Source organism: Rissa tridactyla, chromosome 1, assembly GCF_028500815.1.
Source record: "Rissa tridactyla isolate bRisTri1 chromosome 1, bRisTri1.patW.cur.20221130, whole genome shotgun sequence".
Lineage (NCBI taxonomy): Eukaryota > Metazoa > Chordata > Aves > Charadriiformes > Laridae > Rissa > Rissa tridactyla.
The window spans coordinates 127,063,677-127,090,864 of NC_071466.1; the positions used below are offsets into that span (position 1 = coordinate 127,063,677).

Here is a 27,188-nt window from a genome sequence, read left to right on the forward strand (position 1 = left end):
CAACTGAGCTGAGCAGTCCGTCTGAAGGGGAAGGGTAAATATTGGTGTACTTTTAGTCTGCGTGTACAGATGTGCTCTGTAATACACGTTGCAACCAGCAGAGTGTGCTGTCTGTGTTTAATTCTAAGAAATACTAAACTTGGAGAAGGTATTTCCCAGAAATTCCACATGGTGCCTTTTTAGGCTGTTGTTTAACAAACAGTAAATAAAAATATATATATTTTGGTATACCAGACGTTATCTATTTTAGCACTTATGATTGAGCAGCTGTGTTAAAAACAAATAGCACTCTGTGAGCAGGCTTCCTGATGAAGGAATGAGCTACAAGCTGTTTTAGGGAGCAAGTTGGTAAAAAGTGTTAAAGTTACAGGTAATGTTTTTTATGAACATGTATATCCAGAGCAAGATTATAACACACTGGTAAGAGATTTAAATTGCAGGGTCTTGGTTTGGTATAAGTGATGCCTTCAAAATAAACTTGACTCTTTTTTGTCTGTGGTTTGGTTGGTTGGTTTTTTTGTATTAATAACAAGATAAGTTTTGCTTATGTTATTCTCTTCTGCTTCTGGTTCCTGTAGGATGGAGAAGAATTTGAGAGATTGAACAAACCAAGCAGTGACATCGATACAGATGAAGATTCCCTCTAGCATGAGGCTGGCTCAGAGAAGTGTTATTACTCATAGTGAGAGAATGTTAATGTTTTATTAACATAGAGAAAGGTAATTTTTCCCCACTTACAGAGCAATTGAGACTGTTTTGGGGCTGGATCTCCGAGGTGGATAAGGAAAACATTGAAGCCATATATATGGAGAGTTGTATTCACTCTTTCTATCCATGTAAATCAGGAGTTCCAAATGTGGTGAAAGCAGTAAAATTTGTAACTGATGCAGACAAGAAGAGGCTTGGACCCTGGACTCCGCGGTCTGGGTGATGTGCTGCATTGTGGAAGGAAGTCCTGGACGCTAACCATATGTCTTTCACTGCTTTGGTTGATTGTCCTGAGTCACTGCAACTTCCTGTATGAATTCCTTGGTTAGCAAAGCAGAGATAAAACCGTTCTCTACCTTGCAGATGTGATATGAGTGTTGATTAATGTTTTTGCTGCATCTTCCAATGTACAAATGCTCCAGTAAGTTTTATTTTCAGGACTTAAGATGTTACTAATAACCTCATCAATAATGAGGCATGTTGACTGTTTTATTGTATTTTGGCAGTTCAGATTGACATATCTCTATCTGAGTAAAAGGGTCCCTCTGAACCAACCTCATCAAACTTTCACTTGAGAATGTATAATAAATCAAATAATTTGGGTTAAGGTTGTGTTGATCCTTCAGACAGGCAGATCTCTAGAGCGTGATTTGAATTTGAATGGTCTTAATTCTGTCTTCATTCCTGTTTTTACATCAGTGTAACCCTGTACTGACTCCTATGGAGTCCGTCCTTTCTGATTTTCTCTGATGTGACTGAGAGCAGAATAGATTTCACTGACTTCAGCCACTAGTTCTCCTCACATTTTCAGTGTGAGACTGTTGTGTGCCTGTCTCCCAGTGTCTGGGGAAATGGAAATCTGGAATGCCTTTGTAGCAGATAGTGAATTTTACATGCAACTTATGTGGCCTAACTTTGAAAGAGCTTGAATAAAACAAGTGTTATACAGTATGAATGCATCATAGGGTCTTTTTTTGCATTTAGAAAGGCTTAGTTTGCACTGAAGTCACTATCTGAAAACAAATATTGTGCAGTTACAGTGACAACCTTCAACATCTGGAGCACTGAGCAAGAGGGTGCAGGTGGTAATATCATTTGTTATCATTTGCTCTACCCTATAAGACTGATAAGGTCTTACATTCATTTTGTGGATAGAGAAATCATTCTGCAGAGTGCCAGGCATAGTGATCTCAGAATCACTGTTGAGGCATCTGCTGGATTGTATTTTGAGTGAGATGAAAAATAGGTTCCAAGTAATTCAGAGAATTTTAAAAGGAGGGAGGGAATGAGGATGCAGATAAGAGATTCTTGGTATGTTCCTCAAGCCTCTTCTCTTGGAATGGTGGAAAAGATGTTGGTTTATAATTTCCTCCCTTCAAAAATGCGTCTTTCATAGTTGAAAGATACTGTCAAAAGAATTCTTAAGAAGATAAGCAATGAGTTCAGTGTCAAAGCCTCATTCCACAGTGTATAGTAATCAGTTAGTGATGCATTTCTCTGTGGACTGAAGACAGTCCTGCCTTTGTTCCCCTCTGCCACCCTGTTTTCCAGGCTCTGTATATAACAGCTTACTTATGCATACTGTATTGATGGTTCATTGCTATATTAATTAACATACCTCCTGTTGTTGATCTGTCAAGAGGGGCAGCCTGTTTCCATATGTGGCCAATGACTGTCAAGTTCTAAACTGTGAATCTAAAATTATTATTAACTTTTTGTACTTTTTTTTCGGTATGAACTTTTTCTAGCATGTATTAAGAATAACTGTACAAAGTGAAATTACTGTTGTGGTTGAAAAATTTTTTACAGCTGATCTCATTGTGCTTGTGTAGTAGGCCATTTCAACAAAAGGAGTCCTAGTTGTTTGCATCCGTAGAGAAGGAATAAGAAAGCATATTGCAGTGTAAATTCCAGAAACATGGTTTTCAATGGTTTATGATGTCCTATTTTGGGAAATGAAACTTCAACAAAAAATAATGCTCGAACTATTAAAGACTTAGTTGCAATAAGACATTTTCATTTTTTTCCATTACATACAGCTTTGCAATATATACCTGCCTGAGTTCATTGTCTTTTTCAATCATAGCTACCAACTTTAGCAGGTGTTTCCAAGAAGAGTGAAAGTACTCTTAGCTTTAGATTGCTTTGCATTGACATGAGCAGTAGCTTTTTACATTAATTTTTCCAGAGAGCTTTGCCTTAAGTCAGAACATAGAAATCAGTCTCATACCTCTAACAACAGAGCATCAAACCAAAGATGAATGTCTTAAAGACCATATGTTTGACCTTCCTGCCTGAATTACCTGCCTTAAGAGAAATGAGATACGGAAATGACTGGTCTGTGGATTTTATAAAGTGCACTTAGTTCGTGCTTTCAGCTCTTGTCCTGCTTAATGTTTTTTCCCTCTATAAATTTCACCGATGCTATCATGCTTGACTTATTTGCCACAATCTTAGATTGCACAAAGATATCAGATACGTAACTGTTGATCCAAGCATTTACTTGCTTAGTTGGTCCTGTCTAACATGTAGAAATCTTTCTGTTGTCTTCAGGTTGGAGGTCTCAGAGAGATTCTGTTGGATTGGCCAGGCAGGTTTCTTTCTTTTAATAATGGAGGAGAACGGTATATCCCCTTTGCAGCAACAGGAGTGTTAACTGCTGTCTAAAAATGGGTAAGGATTTGCATCAACTTAGCAAAAAAAAAGTATATAAAGTAACATGAAAGTATAATCATGCAATTCTGGACAGATGTACTGTCCATGGCAATAGTCGAATTTAGTGTGTACATGAGATTTGTTAGAGGAAGTGACTGTAAATGATTGTCAGCTGGAGAGTGGCCCTGGTTAGCAAGGGGGAGGAGCTATTCTATAGAGTTACACATTTCAAATAATCAAGTGGGATTCACATGATCTATGTATTTCCACTGTATGGTGGTTGACCTGTTCTCTGGGGGAAAGCTTACTATTTTTCTCCTCGAATGACAATAGGGAAATTTATGAGGAGATTTTTTGTAGAGCAGCATTAGTTTGGGATATAGTCTTTAATGAATACATTGGGCAGAGAGCTTTTTCTAAGCTGTGATTTTAATTGCTGCTGAGGATGTTACGTTCCTCTCTCCAGGTTTGAGGAAATAGTCCACAAAAGCTCCCAGAAAGAGAGATGTGTTCATGTTTCTCTTGTTTATAACAAGCTAATTAAAGCAATAGTTATCTTGTTAATTTCAGCTATTTGTGAATGTAGCAACAGAGCCATGATCCTTGAAAGACAGCCTGTGAATGAAAACAGCCATCTTGGAGCTGAATCAAATCCCATAAATATGTATAAGAATAAAGTTTTTCTTTATCATGTGAAATCTTCCTGCTAAGGGCTGTAGAAATAGGACCTTAATCTCAGTAAGTCTGTCCTCAGAGTGATGCTGCAGGGACAGATCCAGTGCTTTGGATTTGTGTTTTGCAAAATGAAGTCTTAATTTGGAATAGTGTAGCTCCCAAATGCTTATAGTCTTCAAGATAACTATATGCTGTTGTTGAAAGGATTTTTTGGCTTGGTGTTCCTTCAGGCTTCGCTTTTAGTTTTCCAAAGGGAGAGGTAGGTTGCAAAATCCAGATTTTAAATCATTGCTAAAAGTTTCTGATAATTCTGAGCCAGTTTTAAATGAAAGCAGGAATCGACACCAGAATGTAGAATAATACTGAGTTTTCCTCAAATACGATGAATATTTGAATGTGTAGTTTTGGTTAAGAGCCTGTCCCAACCTCCCTTATAAGTGGACAAGTTGTTTGGAATTGTCTTTTTAATGCAACTCCCACTGAATGCCTAGGCTGGGTTTGGTACTTGCACAACTTAACTTCGAATTCTGGAGAGGAGGAAAAAAAAGGCAATTTGGATCAGGTGTTGCACTCTCTTTTGTAAGAAAGATAACTGTCTCCTCCTCCTGCTCAGCACAGGACATTTTGTTTCTGTGATTTGTAATGTGAGTTAAAAGGGCTTTCATTTACATGAAAAACAAGATGACAGAGAAATTGAAGTGAACATCTGAAAGAAAACACCCAAATGTGTTTCTCTTTTTGTCTATAGGAGGTGGCTGTTAGACATCTGGTCTACTTTCCTCTGCTTTTACTTTAGGCAAAGAAAGTTAGGCAGCTGACCTTAATACACTGATGCAATAAGCACTAGTTTTCTAAAACTGAGCTATGGGACCTCCCATTTTCTTCTAGAAACCTTTTAGTTCTGTGACTCTTTTTTTATAGCTTCTCTTTGGGTTTTTTTTTTTAATTTCTCTGTCCACTGCTTTCGGCTGTGGAAGTGCTGTAGTTAATGAGAGCTTGGAAGCTCTCTGCAGGCAGCACTCCTCTCAAAATGGTTCTGTCAAATGTCTACCTTCCCCCACTTGAGAGGTAAGCCGGGAGCTGTACCCTGTGCTCACTAGAACTTGTGGTACGGAGGGCAGCCTGCCCCAGAAAGTGACCAGGTTTGTAAAAGATTAAGGACAGGAAGAGGTAAAAGGAAATTTGAAATTTAGAGCAATAGTTTAATTAAAAACATTATTATAGAGAGCTAGTTACAACGCATTTAAAATATATGCAAATGAGAAATTTGTCCTTTTGTTCTGATGAAAATAATGCTTTTCAGTTTTCTGTATTTCAGACAATGCTAACTGTGGTTGGTGTTTCCACTTAGCTCTCATTAGCTTGGATTTAACTGTCAGGCAGGCAGGACCTAAGAGATCAGGGACCCCAATAAATGTCCATGCAGCAAGCTTTGTAGTTAAGAACTTTACATTGTATTGTATTGGATCAAATCCTGCCATAGCCATGAATTCTTATTTTCATTGATAAAGTCACCTAATTACAATGTTAATGCACTGTAGAACGGATGCTGTCTTTTTAGACAAGGTACTTCAAAAGGATTTTATTATTGTTACTGTTGTTATTATTAAAGAGCCTACCCCATGCTTCTTAAATTTTCCTTTTCTGGGGAAGTCCTGAAGTGTGATTCTTTGCTTCTTTTCATGAACACAATGCAGTCTCACTTTCCAATAAATATACTTATTTTTTTTCCTTAGAAAAAAATACTAAAAAGAGCATTGCGGTATTTCTTGGACAGTTTGTGTCCTGCCCTACAGTAGTGTCCATGGACTGGGGCTGTGGGGTGTTTTTGTTTGGTTTTAATGTGAACAGCACCGGTTGATGCCCTTTGTTTATAAAGGTTTAAAAATATAAAGGAGTCTTTATTGTTTAAAGCTTCAATACTACTCGTTTGAATTGCTTCACTGTAAAGGCTTCTGCATTTTTGAGAAGGCAAATGACCAAAGTCCTTTGATTGAACAGTGGAAGAACAAGGCATGGATACCTAGGTGGCCTGGGAAGACTTTCTGCAACTGACCACCTATTGCTTGAATAGCTATTAGAAGACAGACACAGGGCAGTCAGAGGCTAAGTTGCTCTTTTCAGTATGGATATCCATGGTGGTAACTTCCGTGGTGACGATAGTCATCTTGGTAACCTTCCTGGTATCCCTGGTGATAGCTATGGTAACCATACCCACCATACTCATCATCTGGGCACTGCATGCCAAGCGATTGCTGAATTGTCATTTCCTGTCGCCGAAGCTGCATGGAATCAATCAGATCATACACAATCGCCATAGACCACATTGGAGAAGGATACCAGGATTTGACGTTTCCATCTTTCCCAACTAGAAGCATGGAGAAATATTCTGGGCTAATTTGGAAATAATTTCGAATGTCCTTCACCAAATTAGCTGGGATATCTTCTCGGTCTACAGTAGAGCTTCCTAGAAAGTAATCACATAAAAACAGCATTGACATTTTGTTTAGGCAGTGATGATGGTTTGTAGGTAAGCAAGTTAGCAACATGAGATAGGATATAGCCCAATAGTTGGCAATATAAGACTCTTGTTTTCAACAATTTCAGGATTCCCTGGTTCCGAAATGAAACTGCTCCACTGGGAAGTAAAGATGTATTTTTAAAGGTTTTGTTAGGTTTAGTAGACTTGTCTTTATTCTCTAGGCTGAAGCTAATAAGAGTGTGGCACACCTTTTTGTCACCCAACACGTGCACTTCTTTGGCTTCTATGCAGCTTGGGTCACTGGTTCACATGATGCAGAAAGCATATGTAAAAAACAGTCACAGTGAAAGAAATCATTAGAATTACAGTGTGATAATGTGAAGAATTGCAGGATGAATTTGCTGGGCTGTTAATGGCGGTATAGAGCCTCACTCTTGAACTGTCATGATATGCAAGATATGGGCTGTGGTAGGTGTCATGTCCACTTTAAAATATATGTTCTGGCGCAAATCTGGTGAACTTCAGGCTTTTAAGTGTGAAGTTTGTGCTGGGTAAATGAGTAGAAAGTATAAGGCAACTAAGATCAGTGGACCCCTAAACATATATATATATATATATACATATACATGCACACATATACGTAGTTGGCTTGGCAACAGGATTCTTACAAAGCAGCATCCTGTGGCTTTGGTGGCTACGGGTGGTCTCGCTGATACAGCCTATGTGGATTTACACAATGCTGAAAAAGGAACTTTGATAGTTTGGTCGAAAGGCAGAAACAAGGTGGGAGTGAATGATCAGTTCCTAGAGTGGAGGAAGGTCACCAGTGAAGTTCAGCGGTTGTTTGTGCTGGGAGTGGTGGTGTTCAGCATCTTTGTAAATGATGCACATAATGTATGAGAACAGAGGTGAGGAAGTGTACTGGAGGTGTGGAGGTACTCAGAGTAGTAAGGGCAGCGGATGATTGTGAAGGACTGCAGAAGAGCCTTGTAACGCTGTGTGACTGGTTAATAAAACAATGGAAGAAATTCTATTCAGATTGAAGTAAAATGATGCACGTGGTGAAAATTTTGCTAACTCCACATAAGAAATGGTGAAGTTTGACCATTACCACTTGGCAATGAGGTCTTAGGGCTATGAAAGCGAGTTTCATGAAAGGGTAGTTCAGTGCTCACTAATGGTGAAAAGCCAAAACAGATGTTATAAACCACGAGGAAAATAATAAAAACTAAAACAGAGTATAATTATGCCACTATGGAAACCTATTCTTTGTGTGCATCTTCAAAACTGCATGCAATTCTGGTTCTCTCACCTCAAAAAAATATGGTAGAACTGGGAAAAAAAGTCAAAAAGGACACAAAGTTGATCATAGGTTTGCAATAAACTCTGTATAAGAAATGACCGAGTAAGTAAAGACTGCAGACTGTGTAATAAATGGGTTAGGGGAGGTCTACAGAATTGTCAGTATCACTGCAGGAATGGATAGGGATTAAATGTTTACCTTCTTTCCCCCACACCAAGAGTTAAGGGTTATCAAAGCTATAGGAGCTGTGTTCAGGACAAAAAAAAAGATATCTTGCAGATCTGTAGAGGTTCTCACAAGAGGACATGTGCTAGAAGTTAATGTGAATTCAAAGGGAGATTAGACAAGTAAATTGAAAAGAAATCTCTTGATCTTAACAAATAGCAGCTATAACCAAGGTCAGAAAGTCCTTCAATGAAAAGTAAGTGGAGGCTGCAAAAGTGTTGATGGAAGAAGTATGACATCTGCTTCCTCTGTTAATATTCTTTCTTTGGCACAGACTTATGTCTATATGTGGTAGAAGGACTAAGGTGCTTTCATGTACAGAGCTGTAGGAATTACAGTGGCATAAATAAGCTCCGTCCTGTCTTTGTCTCCACTGATGGAGGCAGTCGTTGGGATTAGGTAGCAGAGGAACCTGTAGCATTTGAAATGTACCCTAGCAGTGAGATCTCCTAAGAATAGCTACTTGAAGTAGCCTGCTGGGATGCAAGTGGAATACTTAAAGTGGGCTTGCTTATAAGAAAGGTGGAGAAAGACTTTTTACTAAGGCTCATGGAGACAGGACAAGGGGTAATGGTTTTAAACCGGAAGAGGGTAGACTTAGATTGAATATAAGCAAGAGGGTTTTTTTAAGATGAGGGTGGTGACACTGGAACAGGTTGCACAGAGAAGTTGTGGATGCCCCGTCACTGGAAGTGTTCAAGGTCAGGTTGTATGGGTCTTTGAGCAACCTGATCTAGTGAAAGATGTTCCTGCACGTGGCAGGGGAGTTGGACTAGATGATCATTAAAAGGTCCTTTCCAGCCCAAACCATTCTATGAAGATGAATGAGGGACCCATATAAGAGAAGCTGCTGGGTCGATGTTCTATTAGCCCTGCAAACTCCTGAGCGTGTAAGAGGCACCAACATCCCTTTGTCTTTGACAGCAAGGCAGGCAGAGGAGTGTACTTGGGACTGCATATTTAGGTGGGAGATAAAGATGTGAGATGACTTCCAGACGGTATTCGGGCTTTTCTATCCTGAAGCAGCTATATAATGTTTAGCACAGGAACACCAAGAAAACTTGCAGTTTGCTTTGGTGTCTTGCTTCTTAAAAGAAACAAAGCAAAAGAGAAAAACAGTCATACCCATCCCTCTAAAGAAATTACAGCAAAGAAACGCTCAGCACTATGTAATGCCCTTCATGGGTAGTACTGAAGAAACTGGAAACAGTCACTTACCATTAATTGGATACAACTCTAAGACTCCACCAATATCTTCTCCAAGTCCTAACAATTTGAGGATAGTTATATGGCGCAGACCTGTGGAGGAAATGAAGCAGTTTTTTGGTCAGACCAGTTCTTTCTGCTCATTCTTGGGCAGATTTCAGGGTTTTTTTCATGCACAGGTCTGTGCATGCTAAATTAGAGGCCAGTCTCAGCAGCCCCCTAGGAAGGAGAGTTCCTGATTTCTCTGGAGTCTGTGCCAGTCACATCACCTGTGCCAGTCACATCACCTGTCCCAGACACGGGGATAAACTAGTGTGTTGAATAAACGTGGTATCAGTTGCATAAAAGCTGTTGCTAGTGTCCCAAGGACAACAGCATTTGGTGTGGTTCTGTAGCATAGGGATAATAGGGATAGACAAGCATGGCATCAAGCACACCAGTAAATTACAGAGGCCGTTCCCCAAATTCAGAATGTCTCTGCACTGTTTTGTTCACTAGTAAAGCTCTTACTTGTCATACACAGAAACAAAGTATTTCAAGGCAATATAACCTATCACAGTTAGACTTCAAATGATTGCAGAGAGTGGCTTAAGACAGGCATTCACTCCTCTCATTTGTTCTCTTTGAACTGTTGCCTCTGCTTTGAAGAAAGACCTTAGGGGCTGTAGAAACTTTGTGTAACGTGAGTCTGTATGATCTACAAAATCTTTGATGTAACTGTTTTTACAATTTGGAAGTAAGATACTTGGAAACATATCACTTAGTTAAAACACCCATTTAGGACAAATGCTTTAAGAACTAACTCCCTGGATGTCCTTCAAGCTAACAAAGGGTGGGGAGAATTAACTGGTTTGCTTACATCCCTTTCTTCAGAAAGCATTTTACATTGGTCCATGTCACAGTTTACTTTGGTAGTTACCAAATGAGATGATGCTGAATAAAAGCCAGGTGATTATGAATAAACAGTGTAGTAGTGATACTGTGCAGATCTCTAGACATAACTGAAATGTATTGAAATAGTGGCTTTTGAATGGGACCTGTTTCATTCTGTTGTAGGAGTCAGGTCTAGGCCCTGTATAGTACTTGCATTGCTAGGAATCTAAGTTAAAAAGTCTCTCAGGGCTTCATAATGGAAAGACAGGGGAATGTTTCTGGGTCTTGCTCTTAATTGCCTCCTGGAGGAGCCTGCCTCTCTCCACTGACTATATAGTTGGATCTTAATATCTAGTTAGGGGGCTGGGAGGGTCTGTATTGGGTTAAAGCAGCTTCCATTAATATTTCTACAGTTTTTGGCAATGAAGCAGGAAGGAAAAGAAAAAAAAAACTGATGTCCATGCATCTCCCTGATACCTGGCCCAGTTCTGAGCTGGCTATAAGTGGATCTGCCCTTCTCAAAGCATTGTGTTTATGTTGTTAATCTGTGCAGTAAGAAAAAGAAAATACTATTGATCTCCTGAAGTACAAGCCCAAAGAGAAGCTTTGGAGTGCTAAACTCTTCTGCCTCACGTAGATGATTCCAGGGAACACTTTGTTTAGCTGTCTTAGCTGTCAGGGTGTGCTGTACTACCTGCTTAGCACAGTATTTTCCATTTGTATTTGGAGTAGCTACAGCAAATTTTTCAGTTGTCAGACTCCTTGGACTGTCTAGGTTCAGACGTGAGCAAAGGAATCCATCACATCACCAGGAAGGATGTGGTTTTGGGGAGCAAGAGTATAATTTCTTTTGACTCACCAAAATTGCAGGCTTGTCCACTGAGAGCAGCAAGCTGCTGGGAATAAGCCCAGTCCTCATCACTGGGAGCAGAGATCACCACCAGCCGCCTTCTCCATCGGAACCTGGAAAGAGAATAGAGTGCAACAGGGCACGTTCATGACATGTGACTCGAGTCCTCTCAGCATTTTTGTTCTCTGTAGGCTGAGATATGTCGCGTATCTCACAACTTCTAAGTAACAGCTGTATGGGAGATCTTTCCAGTTCTATCCATCACTGAGAGAGGATAAAGCTTGTTTTGAATTTTACAACTTGAAAACTCTCAAAGAACCATCTGCAGTTTCGCTGCTTTGCCAAACAAACGCTGCAAAGCTTATGATCTTTGCTCAAAGGCCCCTTCAGTAGTTACAACAATGCTGAGAAGTGTATATTCAAGGGAAAGAAAGATTCCTGTAGAATTCCTCACTAGACATTTAGCTTTTACATCATTCACCACTGTTGGAACTACACAGTTATTTTGCAGTCCAAGGGCTGTCTGAGAATTAGGGTGTATCTTCATTTCAGACATAACTCATACTTCTGTGTAAATACTCACTGGCCTCTTTTTCTTCTCTACCACACTTGCTCAAAATACCTTTAACATGGCTTTAAATCTGAGATTGTTTTTATGTGTGTGGCTGTGTGAGCCTGTGGCTATCTAAGGCATGCATGGGGCAATAAGATAAATCTTTGATTTTTTTCTTTAATATGGGATGCCCCTTCTAATGAAACTTTTGCACAAGGAGCACCTTCTGTTGTCCTCTCAAAGAAAGGCAATGCCATAAGGACACTTGAAACCTTTTAAAATTCTAACTATGGGGGTTTTAAATACTCTCCAAACAACCCCTTTTTTGAATAAAGGTACTTCTCCATTAAACCTAAATAAATCAGATTTAAAGGAATTTGCAAAACTGCAGGGATATTTTTATAGCAGGAAATGATCTTTTAAATGGATGCAGATGTTACTCTGGTATAATAATAGCCTGCCTTTCTGCAGCACCATGTGAAAGTCTCAAAATAAGGGCTAATGTGATGGGTCAATTCTGTTCCACTTGAGAGAAGCAGAAAATACAGTAATACTTGCTCAAAGTCACAGAAGTTGTGGCTGAAAGAACAGGGGATGATGATGTCTTTGCCTTGTTGACCGACTGATACCGCATCTATTTTTAGAATTAAAAAAGTAAATCCCTTAAAAGTAAAGCTCCCAGTTTTAATCTTGCCCAGGAGGAACAGCAAAGAGACATAGGTGTTGGTATACACATATGTGAATAGGAATGAGAAGCATTAAGAATCACATACGTGACGTGAAGGAAAGGGGGAAAATTTTGTTGTTATTCTGAAAATAATCTTTGTGATATTTTGTATAGCAAAAGCACCTGGCTACCTATAAACAGTGACTGAGAATGTAAACATTGGTTCATATTTTATCCAGGGCATGAATCTGATGGTATCTTATCTGTGAGCTGCTTTAAGATACTCTCATTCCTTTCTGGTTTTTTGAGTATCTCCTTTGGAGATGCACAGAGCTGAAAAGGGTTGAAAGCCCCTTAAGCTGTTTTATACCCCTGCTCCAGGCAATCCCTATACCTAGTGTGCTTGTCTGGGGCTACATCTTACTGAGAAATTAATTCAGTTGGTCCTTTACAGCAGTTAGTTCACCATCACTAATGTACAGATTTATACCTTATTTCTGACATCAGAAACAACAGGCCAGTATTCCTGTCTTGACACATCTGCCAGACCCTTCCCTATGTGCATCCTTTCTTCCCCTTCTACCTATTTTGCATCCAATTCTTGTTTGTGAGCCCACAGAGCAGCACAGCCAGTATTTTGGTGTTACAGGGGGACTCCCCCCACCAAACTCAAGGATCTTCTCCTGATACATGTGGCTTTTAAGCTTTATTCAGTCCAGCTCTGGCTCTCATGGTCTCCTTGCACGCCAGCCAGGCTTGCTAAGAACAATATTTTCATTATTATAACTGACCTCCCCAATGAGCAACGCCAGCGAAATGATGCCAGGACTCTTGTTCAGCTGGGAAGATAATCTCGGAGAAAGCTGGAATTAATCTTGTTGGGAATCTGACCAGTTAACGTGGCTAGTGAAGTCCACCCAATATTTAAAGCCTGATGCTTGTTTCACAAACGACAAATGCATTCTGTGCAGCAGCAGGTCTGTTTATAGATGCAACGCTCTGCATGTTTCCTGCCTGTTTTTCTAATGTGTGTTTATTACTAGGGCTGTTTGCAAGCAAAGAAGGATTTGGGGCGTGTAACTTTCCAGCATACAAGCTCGCTCTTGTGTTGCTCAGCTGTTTCCAAACTGTGGTTCTTCTTGGTGGTCTTGAGGATGAATCACTGAGACCTAAACAGGAGGTGGTGAGGTGGGTGGGGTGGATCTTGTAAAAAGTTCTCTTTCTGTTGAAGTGGCCATTGAATTTTAAAATGTTTACGAAGCAACAACCTACTCATTACCTGTTGCTCCTTTCCCCCTCAAGTCATAATCCATCATGCTGCCTTGGTTATTTTCATAGCCATCTGGCATTAACTGTATTCCCGTGAATTCTGATAGTAGGTGAGGAGGATACAGTAGTACCAGGTAAAGTCTGAGTGATGGGGTAGCCGTAATTTTATGTAAATTATCCTGTAACAGAGAGGGTTATAGCTGTACAGCTCTTCTGTGGATCTGAATTCCCACAGTCCAGACATGTTTATTGCCTGTAATTTAGGTCTCGCAGGTAGATCAGTAACATGGCATATAGAAATTGCATAAACAAAACTGTCTTTCTGCAGAAGGTCTCAAACATTTTGCAAGAGACATCTGCAAGACCTTTAATAATATGCATGACTAATACTGGCAGAGACCAACTGTTATCTCTAGCAGGATTAGAGGGAAGTTAGAGAGAATTAATTACTGATTTGAGCTACATGGAAGGAATTAGAATGGGATTAATGAGATTGTGAAGGCTGATGATTGAAACACATAAACACTGTGCTTCATACATTCAAAACACTGAGCTAACATCTGTGAATTAATCCTTATTTGCTCTTCTAATGTAAATCAGTGTTATTACCTCCATGTCATGATGGGGGTGCTGAAGTACAGACAGTTAGTGTTCAAAGAATGTGTAGTCAGTCAGGAAACACAACACGAATCCTGACTTCCAGTGCTCTGGACAAGACTGCATATAGCAATGGCTACATCTCTGTATTTGTTCAACACTGTAAATACTGAGAAATCTGTATTTAAAAATCACAGAAATACTTGGATGGGTATTTTTCCAATAAGACGGTAATTATTAGAACTAGCAGCAGATAAGAACAGAAGATAATACCTGGATAAGAAGCTCTCAAGGGATTGCTTCTTATCTTCTTTGCAGACAATGCCCTCTTTTTTCTGTCTTTCCATGTCTTTAATTCGTGACTGGAAGGTGTCGATCAAATCAAACACGGACTTCATTGCTATGGGTACTTCATAGTATTGCTGTTTAGAAAAAAGAACAGATGGATAAAAGGATGCACATATTAGCAATCTTTCTGCACATATCAAAGCACTGTAGGAGATAGAGAGATTCAAGTATTCCTGTTTACACATGGGTAATAAGGCCTAAAACTGATTAGAAACCGTGGACAACGTTAATTGGTTTTGCAGTCAGACTGCCCTTTGGAAGTGGCATATTTTCATTATTTGCCCAATGTGATAAGGCCAGGCCATTGCAGGCAACAAATTGTCATTATATTCTTTTGTAAGACCATTCAACTAGAGCATTGTCCATATACAATGTGTTGTCATCCTGTCGAGCGGCCAAGCTCTGTGTTTTAGAATGCCAGGTACTACATTAAAACCAGTGTGTGGGTTCCTAACTCCCCTAACTGCAGAAAATTAAGATAGCTACTAAATTCCTGAAAATTTCTCTTACTGTCCCTTTTGCTTGTCCTCCAGCAATGACCAGGTCCTGCATCAGTCTCTTATGTGCCTCACATGCAAACCTGTAGTATAATTCCCTAAAATTTTTCCAATGCCTTTTCTTTGAAAGAGTCAAAACCCTCACCTTGACCTTCATGTCAATGTCCGTCAGCACCATGAAGAAGTCATTGTAAGTCATCCCATACTCTTTCCTTAACTCACTGATGAGCTGTTGGTCCACAAGGTCTTCATCCTCTATCACTTTCATGGGCTTTTCATTATCTTAATGTGAGAAAAAAAGAGAAATAAAAATAGTCATGGAATCACACAACACTCTGCCTTTAATTTCACCTTGAAAGAAAGGGGGAAATTAATTTCTTGGAAGCCCTTTTCCTGCTGCATAGGCAAGATATTAAAAAGCATCCGGATGGCACTATGGCTTTTAACTGTCCTGTTTTCAGTCCCAGTATTTTCTGAAAATCAGTCTATCATAGGGCACATGCACTTCAGTAGTCAACATTTCTACTTGCTTTTGCCTGCTTTTTCTTGGAAAGATCTTGCAGATTTTTTCAATATGTTTATACATGTATACGTCTGTATTAATAATTTCACCAGCTCCTGAAATGTAGCCACTTCTGGAATAGAAAATAGAAACTGTTCAACAATTTAGGACAGGAGCTGGAAAACACCATATCCAAATGAAACAGCACAGAGAATCTGGGTCAGTAAAATATAGCTAGAACAGCTTGAGGTTGGCCAGGACACTAGAGTTAACCTTTCCAGTCTTAAAAAGTTACATGGGAGGTTTAGTGACTACAAGAAACCAGAAACTGTTTAATGTGTCTGGAATACTGCAGTCCTAGCTCTTCAGGTCTCTCTGTATACCCTGCTGTGGCACTCCTCCTCCATCTGCTTGCTGATGTTAATTTCCCATTCTAGTACCCTGACAGGAAAAAACTTAATTTTGAGAATGATTTGTACCTACTCACTGCTGTACCCTAAGAAAACATTCAGAAACGCTTGAGGAGAAGACGACCTCTGAAGGCAGAGATTTGAAGCACGTACAAGAAAAGCTGGTGGAGGTACTGTGGTTCCTTACTTTCCCTGAAAGGAACCATGGTGTATTAGGGCCAAGTTCTGGAAACCTCTGTGTCACCAACTCAGCCTCAGCTGTAGCATCCAGCACAGCGCTATACAACTGTGACAACGCTGGAACATGCCTTGTATGCAACTGTGGGCCTGGAGAGCTAAAGACAGGCTAAATCGCACACAAAGTGAAATGTCACCTGGGCACCAACAAGTTCTCTGCAAACGTTACTCGCTTATGCCCTATGACACCATGATGAATATAAGTATTCATGTCCTCACTTAGAAATCCCAGCCACGGCTTAAGTGACTTGCCTGAAGTCAGAGTTGCAACAGCTGATCAAGAGCTAGAATCCAGAGGTACAACTTTCCTGTCCCCCGCTCCACCATTATTCACCAGCAAATAAAGATGAGATTAATCGATCCAAGTGGAGCACACAGCGACAGAAAAGATTTGATTCATTGTACAATAAGGCATTTTAAATAATTTTCTAAACATCCGTAGCCTTTAAGGAGCATACTGATCCGCTTCAAATTTTGCAGTAGGTCCAATCTGTGTAATAGACTGAATGAAACTTCTGAATTAAAACTTTGGGAAAATTTCTGAATCAGAACCTGACCTTTAGGTTTCTCACCTTGGACCCATTTCTTACAGAAAAAAAATCAAACCAGCAAATGTTAAAATTCAGTTATACTAATCAAGCTATAGACATAATTTGTATGGTTTTACATGGTTATATGTACCTCAGTTGAAAGTTTTGTAAAGAATTATAGGCAATGTTATAAATTCCCTATTGGATGGGTTGCTGGATGTGCTAATTGGTTATTCACTTGGTAAAACATCTGTAAATCATGCATCAGTGCTTTGTCAGTGAGATCTACATGTTACTAACGGCACGCACGACCATTAAAACATAGGCCAAAAATTCATACTTGTGTCTGCAAACAATTCTCTACAAAAGCATAGACTATCTCATTGGCCCGTATGGAGGTAGAGTAATGCAAAAGGTGTTAGTGTGAAATGTGATGGAAAACAGCTGTATGGCGCAGTACCTTAGACCAACTGACCCAGGGCACTCTTCTGCTTTAAAGACTGTAGATATTAAGATAGCACTTTACAGTTTCATTGTTAGGAGATTTTCTTTCAAAACTTCTTCAAAAAAGAAGAAAATTAGATGACAGGAGTGATACAGAAAAATGTTTCAGGGCAAAAAAAATAATGACACAAAGACTGGCCTGCCTTTCAAACTTGGAAGTGATTTCTAGGGAGAAAAAAAAAGAAGTTAATCTAATCACCTCTTTCCAATTCACTCTTTATCCTGGGCCTCCACTGCATAAAGGACATCTGGGATCAGCATGAAGAACAACGAGAGTTGAGACTGTCTGCTGCTACCTGCAAAATACTTGCTCTCTTTGCTCTTTCTAGAAAGGTCACTGAGAGAGTGTGGAAACTTTTCTCCATACATCTCTAGCAGCTAGACAGGCTGCGAAGATTACTTACTCTTTAAAAATAATTCAAATGAGGTTGCAAAGAAATTCAGCAGTTTGTTGTAGCAGTACAGTGGCCTAATAGATTAGGTATTGGCTTTGACTGTAAGGTAGGTAGCCTGGGGATGGTAGTTGGTTGACTAAAGCCCTGTTCCCATGAGGTGGGGAAAAGAGACCACATGGCTGACTCAGGGTGTAGAGAAGACCTCTGCAGTGATGCTCGGCTTTTGTATCATTACAGTGGTAAACTGGGAAATGCTCTTTGGTTTCATTGTGAGCTGATCTTGGCCAAACAGTGTTAATGAGCTCTCTTTCATTCACTGCTTCTAAATGTGTTTGAAATTTCAAGTGAAAAGTTTTTTCTGTGGGCTTTTCTGTTGTCATTTGCATCTGAGTCCCAAGATGCAGCACTACAAGTAGATCTCATCATGCTGGGTGCTAAGGCTTCTCACTACAGCATAAATACTGTGAACGAAATGTTTCTTAGGAGATTTTGCTGCCTCTCATGCTGACAGAGAATGAGACATGAAGAGGCAATGCAAGCAGGAAAGGTAGGGAAGGAAGACATGGAAAGACATTTGTATTATTTGTATTATTTAAACTTTTAAAAAAGCTCAGGATTTGGTGTTTTGGGCAAAAATGTAAGGTGAATTTCATGTCAGGTTTAACTTACACCCTTCTAAGCCTCCTGTTTTTCTTCAGCAAGTTAATTCCTCCTGTGAGAGTTCAGCTGTTATATACGCTTCTGTGGTTTGGGGAAAGTTTGGGTGTAGGTTAAGTTTGGAACCGTCTGAAAGAGTATGGTCTATGTCAGAGTGAATGTCTGTTTATTCGCCAGACTGGAGCTAAATATAATCCTAAACAGTCCACTGACAGGCAGATGGGCCTAGGTACACAAAAAATGACCTTGAGTAACCTTGGCCTGGTGTGGAAAATCCTGTACCGCTCCAGATTTGTCAAGGAGGTGCACAAATGGACAGTCTGGCAGGATTTGTGACTCACTGTCATTTAGGGACACAAAGCTCCTGGTTCCTCACTAGGTCCTCTCCCTCTGAGAGGAGTAGAGGCACAGCAGGAATCCAGACATAAATCTGTGATCTTCTGGCCTGTTGTATGCCAGACCTGAAATACCCTGAAGCTGGTGTGGTCCTGAGTTTTCTGTTCCATCGTACATCTCTTCCCAAGGTCTGGTAAAACCAGATGAACTTCCAGAGGAAAGATGTGGTGGACTTATGAGCAAAACTAACAGCTGTTATACTATTTCTTTGCCTTCGTCCAGCAAAGCATTCACAGTGGTGTTAACCTCTAGCCGCAGACAGCAATGAGAATGTTCATATGATTCAAGAGACACCTAACTTAAGTGCTTTGCTGGACTGGGACCTGAAGTCTTTGTCCAAACCCTACTGTTATGAAAGGAAAGGTTCTCACTGGCTTTGGTGGGTACTTCCCCAGGACCTGAACAGTGACACCAGTCGTTTCAAAGCTGCCTAAGAGAGATGGATGCCCAGTGTCACCCATCTATATGGGAACCCTGTATGTAAAGAAGCTGGTACTAAATATTACTGAATGAGCTACTTTTCAAGTCTCTCATAGTTGGATTTATAGTGCCTCCAAAACCTCTGGCTTCAGTGAGATGAACCTCTTTACAATAGCCAGCAATAAGCAGTCACACTGATGGGTATCTTCCTTTACGCGTAAAGAGAGGCGATAGGACTTCAAATGGTAAACCTTTAAATATCAGGTAAGCTGGTGCAAATTTGTAAGGTTGTACATACCTAGAGGCTACGGTTGAAATATTCTAAATTAATATCTGTCCATGAGTACAGAGGGGAAATTGCACCTGGATGGTACATCCCTTACTGTGGAGGAGAATACTCACTTTGTGAACATATCAAAATCAGCTCTTAAGCCTAGGAAAGTTGATCCTGGGAAGGAAAGGAACTCACAGCAAGGGGTCTAACTAGCATGCTTCTCTCTGTCCTGGGTTTTGCCAGTGCGTGCCTCTGAAAAATGAAGCTTTTTCCATGACCTTGTGAGGAGTGCAAAGGCATGAGAAAATGTTATGTGGCAGAGCAGGGAGATAATGATATTGAACTTCAAAATAGTATTAACTTGGGCCAAGTTTTGACGATAATCTCAAACAGTTCCCTTCAGCATTTCCGGCACCCAGTCTCCTCTCCTTCATAACAACAGCCTGTTTCTTTAAGCAGTGTTTAAATTGCGCTAGCCAGTATCTAGCCATCCATGTCTGATGTCCTGCAAAAACCAAGGGGGGTGGGGCATTGTATTAGAGCAGCCGTTTGGTTAGACAGTGAGGTTGGTATTCAAGATATTGGTAGAGTTGAGCCTAGTGTCCTCTTTCTGTCCCATGCCCTCGTCACATTTTTCTGCCTTTTCATTGTTTCACTGTTTTACTGGCTTTAAGAATTCCCACAAAGAAAGCTGAAGGTGTTCATGTTACAGCACTGGAAGCCTAAACATGGAAAATACCAGAGACACTTATATAAATACAAAAGGGGTGTAGTTGGCGTGGAAGGAGGAGGAATGGGTTTGAAAGTGCAACTGGACCACAATAAATGATCTTGCTTAGATTTTGACCCAAGCTGGGGGGATTTCTCCCTTTTCTGTCTGTATTGTGCCCACAGGATGGAAAGAAATTATTAAAAAAAAAAAGAACCTAGCTGGAAGTGGTCAATTTTCATGCTGCTGTTGTTCATGGTGCCAAAAATTGTAATGACTGAGATCTTCCTCGTTGCCATCTTGCAGAAGCTTTCCAGATATTCGTCTCGCTGTTGTACATACATGGTGTTGTCCACCTTGGGGGTCGTGATCAGCTGGTTGGTAGCAAAGACAAAAGAGCTTGTTTAGTATAAGGAAGAAAGCATATGAGTATTTTACTGAAGGAGAACTAGTCACTGTTCTGCAAACCAGGATATCTTTTCCATAGAGCTGTTGACAGCTCTGTAGCATCATCTTATTTATTTGTGTTTGGACTGTACCTTTAGTCCTAGGCCTGACCCAAAGGTGTTCAACCAGCCATAGGAAAACCTTAGGAAGCACGGCCAGCTGGTGGCAACAGCTCCTCTGCTGCCTGTCCACAGTGCTGATAGAAGAAATGGCACTGGATTTTACAGAAAACCATGTACTCTCTTATTATCTCTTGCCCTGACAGTCCTGACAGGTCTTCCTCACAGCCTTCAGTGGTGTCATGAATCTAGGATTTCCCCTACTCATTCACAGTGGGAGCACTAGGAACATGGCAGCCGCTCTGGCCTCATCCCATGGTCCAGGCAGGGCCCCTGGTGTCTGACTGTTAAGGAGTGAGTACAACTAGGGCTACATGAATACTTATGTAACTGATGGCCAAATAAGAAGACCCTGAAGACTTGCTAAGGCCACTGCAACCTCATCTGAAAAGTGCTGATTTAGCTTTTGTTTGTTCTAAGCTACTTTGATGTCTTAAAGGACTTATATTTACTGGAAGCCACGGCTAGAGTGGGAGGAGGAACAATTACAACAACAAAAGTATAAAAACCTCTAGGGTTTCTAGTACTTATTTCAAGGCCTCCTAACAATTACAAAGATTTAACTTTTCAAAAGTTTAAAGCACATAACTTAGATCTTTCATCAGTGCCTGAGATGCAAATGTTCCAGGGAGGGTGCGTGTGTAACAACATGCGATGGTCCTATGCAGCCGTTTCCAGCAGGAGGTGGAGAGGAGCTCTGGCAGCTCTGGCAATGTAACCATTCTAACTGGCAGTGGTGAACTGCAATCAAGCACCTGCCACCAATCCCCCAAGCATGAAGGGAGCTGGAATCTGGACCCAAATTTTATGGTTTAAAGTCATAAATAATCACCAGAATCCTTCAATTGCAAACTTATGCTTTAGTCTGCAACAGGTGCAATAATCTAGCTGCCTTCTGAAGTTGGTAGGCCCTGGAGGCTAATTTTTATGATATACTCCTTATAAATCCAGTTCATCAGTGTACTGAAATGTAAGAGGCATTTCTGGGCTTATAAGATCTGACTCTCATTTCTGCAAAGGCCCCCTGGCATGACTACAGCATTGGGACATGAAGCTGAATGAGAGTCAGGCACAAAGAGGATTTGATTTCTGGGCCATAACATGTAACATGCTTTTAAATTGCATAGAAATTCGTCAAATGAAAAAAGGATCATGAAAAGGATTTGAGTACTGAGATCAAAACCAGATCATTGGTTTGTATTGCACTCCTAGTTTCGGAGGTTGTAAACAGGAATGCACAGTCAAGTTTGAATTTCATCTACTTGATTAAACCTTGTAGAGCAAAGCATTTAAGAGGCAAAGCAAACTACAAATTAAAGCTTTGTGCTAGGGCTGTTTTGACCCAGGCAGCACGCTGTATCTATCTGCTTTTGCATGCACGTGTGTGTATGGGCATCTGCACATATGTGCATGTGGGTATAAATGGAGTGTTATATATAAACCACCAGTCTGCATTTCATCACCACAGAGGAATAAACAAAAAACCCAAAGTCACTGAGTCAAGACTTCTCAACATTAGTAAGACTGCAACAAAAGCCCCACTCTAGAGAGGTGGGACTGCAGGATGCAAAACGCGTACGTTTTCCCAGTTTCTGCAGCTGGGTCCTATATTTGTCATTAATTGAACTTAACCTAGAATAGCCTTCAATATCCTGGATATTTGAAATTCACGCTGAAATCTGTGACCTGAAATCCTTAATGATGTGTAGGACTTAAAACCCCATGTCTCTCTCAAAAGACTTTTGGGAGAGGACTGAAACAATGTCCTCAGGACCCAGTCTATTAAAGCGTCTGAAAGACAGAAGTACAGCAAAGCAATGGGGAATAACTCAAGTAGAGCCGCTTCTGCAGCAGTGAGGGCAAATTCTCTGGAGGGGGAGTTTGAAGACTCAGGAATGGCAGAGTTCATCTAGCTGGAAGGACTGACCCTAAAGGAGCTCAACAGTTTGATAGGAAGGGATGCAAAATGTGTGTGGATTCAAAGAAGCTTGAGAAGTTTGTTTTCCACATGTGCCATGTGTGGCAAAGAGATAGTAGAGTTCAGCCACTGCTTTTACTGATGACCAAATCAAACCTATTCTGCAAGAAACTTTAGAGCAGGCAGGCTGAGGATGGTATTAGATAATGGAAAAGTGAAGTGCAGTGTGGAATAATCATTTGTCTTCAGTGAGTTTTGGCCTGACAACCTGAGATTGTGCAACCCTTTTCTTGGAGATCCAGCTGATAGGTGGCCTAATATCAGAAGGTTCAAATTTCAAGACCAGCCTTTAAATTGCCAGGACTGTGTTGGTGTAATGAATTCACAGCCTGACATCTGTGAACTCTGGTTTTGGCTCTTTTTTTCAAATTTGTTTTTATTTGTCCTGATACTGCGCATATTTTGGAAGCCTCAGCACTGAGATATATGACCAAGCTTCAAAGATCCCAAACTTCTGTGCAGTTTCTCTCTCTGAGCTTTTGATTTGGTTAACTACTAGTTACCAAGTAACTAACAAGCATTTTTTTTGCAAAATTCAATCAAGTTCAAAATTTTCAACTATATGGCTCTTCTCCGTTTCTATCATGTTGGGGAATGCAAGTCTGCTAGCTCTGCACAGCCCCTACAGCTGGAAGAATGGGGAGGGAGAGAAGAAAGTTAGCTTCTGCTCAGGTCTGTGAATCATCAGCAGAACGATTATTAAATTCCTATGGCTGATTATTAAATTCCAATGGTTGAAAACTTAGTTTGGCATCTTAGCTATTTGTATCGGAAAGTCAAAGCTGTGTTTGTGACACTGACTATTGGACAATAACTGTGAAACAGGCCAACTTGCAGTAGAATAATTGCAAGAAACCAGCTCCCACAATAATATTTTTAAAGAACTGTTTTTCAAAGTGTACCTTTCAGAGTATGTGCCATCTGCCAGAAAAAACATTTGTACTACAGCTAAAACTGTTTCCTGTCCCAGGTGAAGTGTTTTTTTAGATAAGTAGTTGGAAAAACATACAACATTATTAAACCCTGGGACAAGTGACTCCAGACCATGCTGAGTTTCTCAGACTTGAAAACTTACCATAGTGTTATAGTTTAATAAAAACAGCAGGGGAAAAACCCAAAACAAAATAAAGTTTGCATGGGTTCTCTGAAGATGTCTAGAAGATTTGAATGCCAAATTCCCATCAGAAAGAATAGCAAACGTAACAATCCTACCTCAGGGCATCTGATCATACGCCTTTGTGCGTATCCTCAGTCAGACATGCACTAGTACTGCCAAGCCACCTGGCCTGCTGCCAGTTTTAGGACACCAGCACCAATATAAAACAGGTGTGCCAGCTGGCAGGACACGCAGAGCATCAAACTGTGGTAACATTGGCAAGTACCCCAAAGCGATGAAGGGATGTAATCCACGCTGGAGCTTCATTTTATCGATCATATCTCTACAGATCCTGGCACCTCCATATCCACTGGAAGCAAAATAATCTCATGGCTATATGGTGGCTCATGGAAGCGACTGGGAAGAGTTTTAGCATAATTCCTGGCTGACTGGTGTTCATACTGCATGTAAGATTTCCAGCATGAGGCTATGAAGCCCTCCCTGTTGGAAATGATTGTTTGGGTCTAGAAATTTTACCTCTTAAACAAAAGCAACAACAAAGAATAATGCAAAATAACTATAAACTTTCCATTCTGCATGTTCCTACTAGGAGGGAGATATGACTTAATTTATGAAATAAGATTCAGATGAACGAGTTACTTACAATGAGCCGCCTTTTGCCTTCAAAATATTCCAGGAGGTCAGTAACTGATTTTCTGGGTGGCTGTAGGAAAGGCTTCTTGTTGGGCTTGGGGAAATCCTCATTCTCGGTCCTGCTCCCCTTCTTGTTCTTCTTGCTACGGTCTTTGTCCTGCTTGCTCTTTTTCTCAGCTTTGTCCTTCTTGGACTGCTTCTCACTCTTCTGCAGCTTGTCAGATCTGTCCTTCTTCTTCTTCTTCTCAGGTTTATCCATTCGCTCATGCTTCTTTGATTCTTTTCCTTTCTTTGGGGGAATATTTCCCACTGCAATCTCTTCTTCTAAATGGGAACTAGCAGGCTTGCTTGGGTCATATTTATCTTCATATTCATTGCTCAGTATCTTTTCTTGGGCCTTCTTTTTTGGTGGTTTAGTCTTAGTTGGTTTGTGTTGCCCTGGTGTGACATTCAGGTCCCTATGGTTATAGTCCTTCCTATCTGTTCGGTTATCTTTAAATCTACCCACATTTGCCTTTGTATAGTGCACTGAGGGAGCTGTTGGGACTTCTGTGAAACTGTCATAGTGGGCAGCTTTGCTTGGTTTCCGTGTGGCCACCGGGTGTTTCTGCGAGTGGCCACGCTGCCGGTCCCTGCGGTTTGACTTCCACGCAGGAGAGTAGAAATCCTCAGAGGCTGTGACTCGTGGTGTGGTGGCATCGGGGGCTACTGGCAGCCTGTGGTACTCTGTGGTGGAATGTGACTTCGTGGTCCAGGTCCTCTGCGTGGTGGGGAGGGGTGTAGTTGTTGTCGTAGACCGGCTTGCTGTTGTCACTGCACGGGTGGTGGCACGGGTAGTTGTGGTGGTGGGAGGAAGGGTAGTGGTCCTTACTGTAGGCAGAGGAGTGGCCACTGTGGTTGTCATTGGTTTCCTCACTGTTTTGGTCCTTGTTGGCTGATTATTGCTCCTCCTTGGCTCCTCCTTCCTTGCTGACACCTGGACGTGTCCACCACCAGGGGTTGGCTGGGTGCTGCCCCCATTATTGCCTTCCTCAACCACTTGTCCCTCCACCCCAGCTGCTTTGCAAGTCTGGATGAAGCCCTTTTGCCTCATCTTCTCAATTTTTCTGATGGGGCTTTGATCAATAACTTCGTACATTGCCTCTAGCCTGACTGGATAAGGATACCTTTCCTCCACCTGCAGAGTTTTCTTCAACAGCACCATGCCAAATTTCCCCTTCTCCAGTTTCAGAAAGCTCATGAGCTTAGGTATGAGGGCAGGATCTAGTGGTTGCTCCAGGATTTTTCCTTCGTTGGTTATCCTTCTGACTTTTCCCCCTTCTTCCCCTTCTTCATGGAACAACACAATCTGCTGGATGTGCCTCTCAGCCAGTTCGCAGTAAACGTCGTTTTTCAGCAGGCTCATCATGAGCCGGTAGTAGCCCTCAGAGGCATGGGGGGCAGAAATGACCCACACCCGATTTTTCCCAGCAAAGCTGGCCAGGACATTGGGAGAACTTGCCCCCGAAGGGAAACGTACCACTCGTGACTGTGAGGCAGAGGATATCCCTTCATCCTTAATCATTTCGGACTTGGAGTATTTGGCTGCAGCTGTGAGTCTCTGTACCCGTCTCATTCTCGTGCCCATGCCCCTGGCCTGGGAACGTGCTTCCCCGTGCAGGAGATTGGCAGGTGCCTTTGGAGGTGCTGAAGAATCCCTCTTGGTGACGGGGTGTTGGGGATTTGGGCTCGAATTCCTCAGGGATGCTCCAGACCTTCTGAGGAGGCTGCTTGGAGCCCTGTAAGCCAGGGGCACTTTCCTAACTCCATGGCTCCCTCTCTCCGCTAGCCTCCCGGTCTTCTCAGAGCCGCACACTAGCCACGCTGCCCACAGCAGGGCTAAGCTGAGAGCTGGCCTCCAGTGCATTGTGCAATCTGCTTGAGGGGAGGAGGAGAAAGGGAAAAAGTTAGATGTTAACAGTATGATGATATCTTGCACAAGTGACAAAAAAAAAAGCAAAGCACTGGCTGGCTAGTTTTTGTGATTTAAAAGTGCTGATTACACCTCAGTCCTGCCCTGGTGGCTTTGTACAGTTTACAGTTATTTTTGGAAAAGCACAAAATGGATCATTTTATGCAAAAATGAGATCATCTGTCTGTAACATGACTCCGTCTATCCAAAAGGACACTGTGATCTGCATCCTTCTCTTTCTCTCTCTCTCTCTCTCTCTCACGCTATCACATACGCACATGCAAACATACACAGGGAGAGGGTCCGGTACGTAGAGCAGAAAGCCAAGAATTTGACTTGAGACTTACACTCTCAGGGAAGTTCGCCTTCCAGCGACGAGGTTTCACGTCTTTTTCCTTTAAAAGGAGACCAATGCCATACAGCTTTGCTGCTGCCCTGTGATTTATCTTTATGCAGCCCAACAGGTCCCAGAGCCTGTCCGTCTCCCCGTGGGTCTTTTAATTTTCTTTCTTCTTCACCTTCTTGACAAGCGGGATAAGGTTAGCGGAAATTTCCTTTGGGATCTCTGCTTCTCCATTTACCTGCAGGTCTGGCTTTTTGCTCTACCAGTTACCCGCATAGGCGGGGATTTCATTTAAGAAAAAGGAAATCCCAGCTGCTCCGAGTCTCTCTCTTTTAAACTTCCCAAGCCTCCTTCCCACTTCTTGCTTCCTCAGTCCCGTTTAGCTCCTTTGTTTCCAGAGAGTAAAGCACCAGCATTAATATATTTTCCAGGCTGAGGAAAAACACAGGAATGTGATGCTGAAAAAAAAAAAAAAGAAAGGACGTTTCCCTTTCCCCTTTCTCTACACTTCGACAAAAGCAAATTGTAAAAGACTCGTCTTTTCTTCTCTTTCCCTTCTTGGCTGGCCGCCGTCCCAGAAATGTCAGGGTAACCCCAGCCCTGCTCCGAACCAGCCTCAGACAACGGTGGCCACTGGAAATGGGGGAAACTTCACTCA

General features: G+C 41.4%; 2 protein-coding genes across 9 annotated transcripts in view; one reads left to right on the forward strand and one right to left on the reverse strand.

Annotated features, from left to right (window-relative positions):
* SLC35A5 (solute carrier family 35 member A5) overlaps positions 1-2,251 on the forward strand; it is an 89,789-nt gene extending 87,538 nt beyond the window's left edge. For all 7 annotated transcript variants that reach the window (XM_054187997.1, XM_054187996.1, XM_054187993.1 and 4 more), the window contains one exon: positions 579-2,251. In XM_054187997.1, coding sequence (XP_054043972.1) covers positions 579-647 — 69 coding nt within the window. In that variant the 3' untranslated portion in view covers positions 648-2,251. The remainder of the gene's footprint in view (positions 1-578) is intronic.
* Positions 2,159-27,188, reverse strand: CCDC80 (coiled-coil domain containing 80). 2 transcript variants are annotated; one of them, XM_054187990.1, is made up of 8 exons: positions 26,535-27,188; positions 24,247-26,150; positions 20,160-20,316; positions 15,054-15,190; positions 14,337-14,485; positions 10,987-11,090; positions 9,267-9,347; positions 2,159-6,505 (listed from the first exon to the last, which is right to left on the reverse strand). In XM_054187990.1, exons 2-8 carry the CDS (start codon positions 26,140-26,142, stop codon positions 6,159-6,161), a joined length of 2,871 nt encoding a protein of 956 aa, XP_054043965.1. In that variant the 5' UTR covers positions 26,143-26,150; positions 26,535-27,188; the 3' UTR covers positions 2,159-6,158. The 2 variants fall into 2 exon arrangements, with proteins under 2 accessions (XP_054043965.1, XP_054043966.1); XM_054187991.1 differs by having other exon boundaries at positions 24,247-26,153.

What these genes read in the sequence shown, in the direction of transcription:
- CCDC80 (XM_054187990.1), bottom strand. Translation starts at nt 26,142, where the DNA reads ATGCACTGGAGGCCAGCTCTCAGCTTAGCCCTGCTGTGGGCAGCGTGG. An exon ending in CTTGAGAGCTTCTTATCCAG is followed by an intron (nt 11,091 to 14,336) that starts GTATTATCTTCT and finishes TTCTCTTTCCAG; the next exon opens with GTTCCGATGGAGAAGGCGGC. An exon ending in AGAGTTGTATCCAATTAATG is followed by an intron (nt 6,506 to 9,266) that starts GTAAGTGACTGT and finishes ATTACTTTCTAG; the next exon opens with GAAGCTCTACTGTAGACCGA.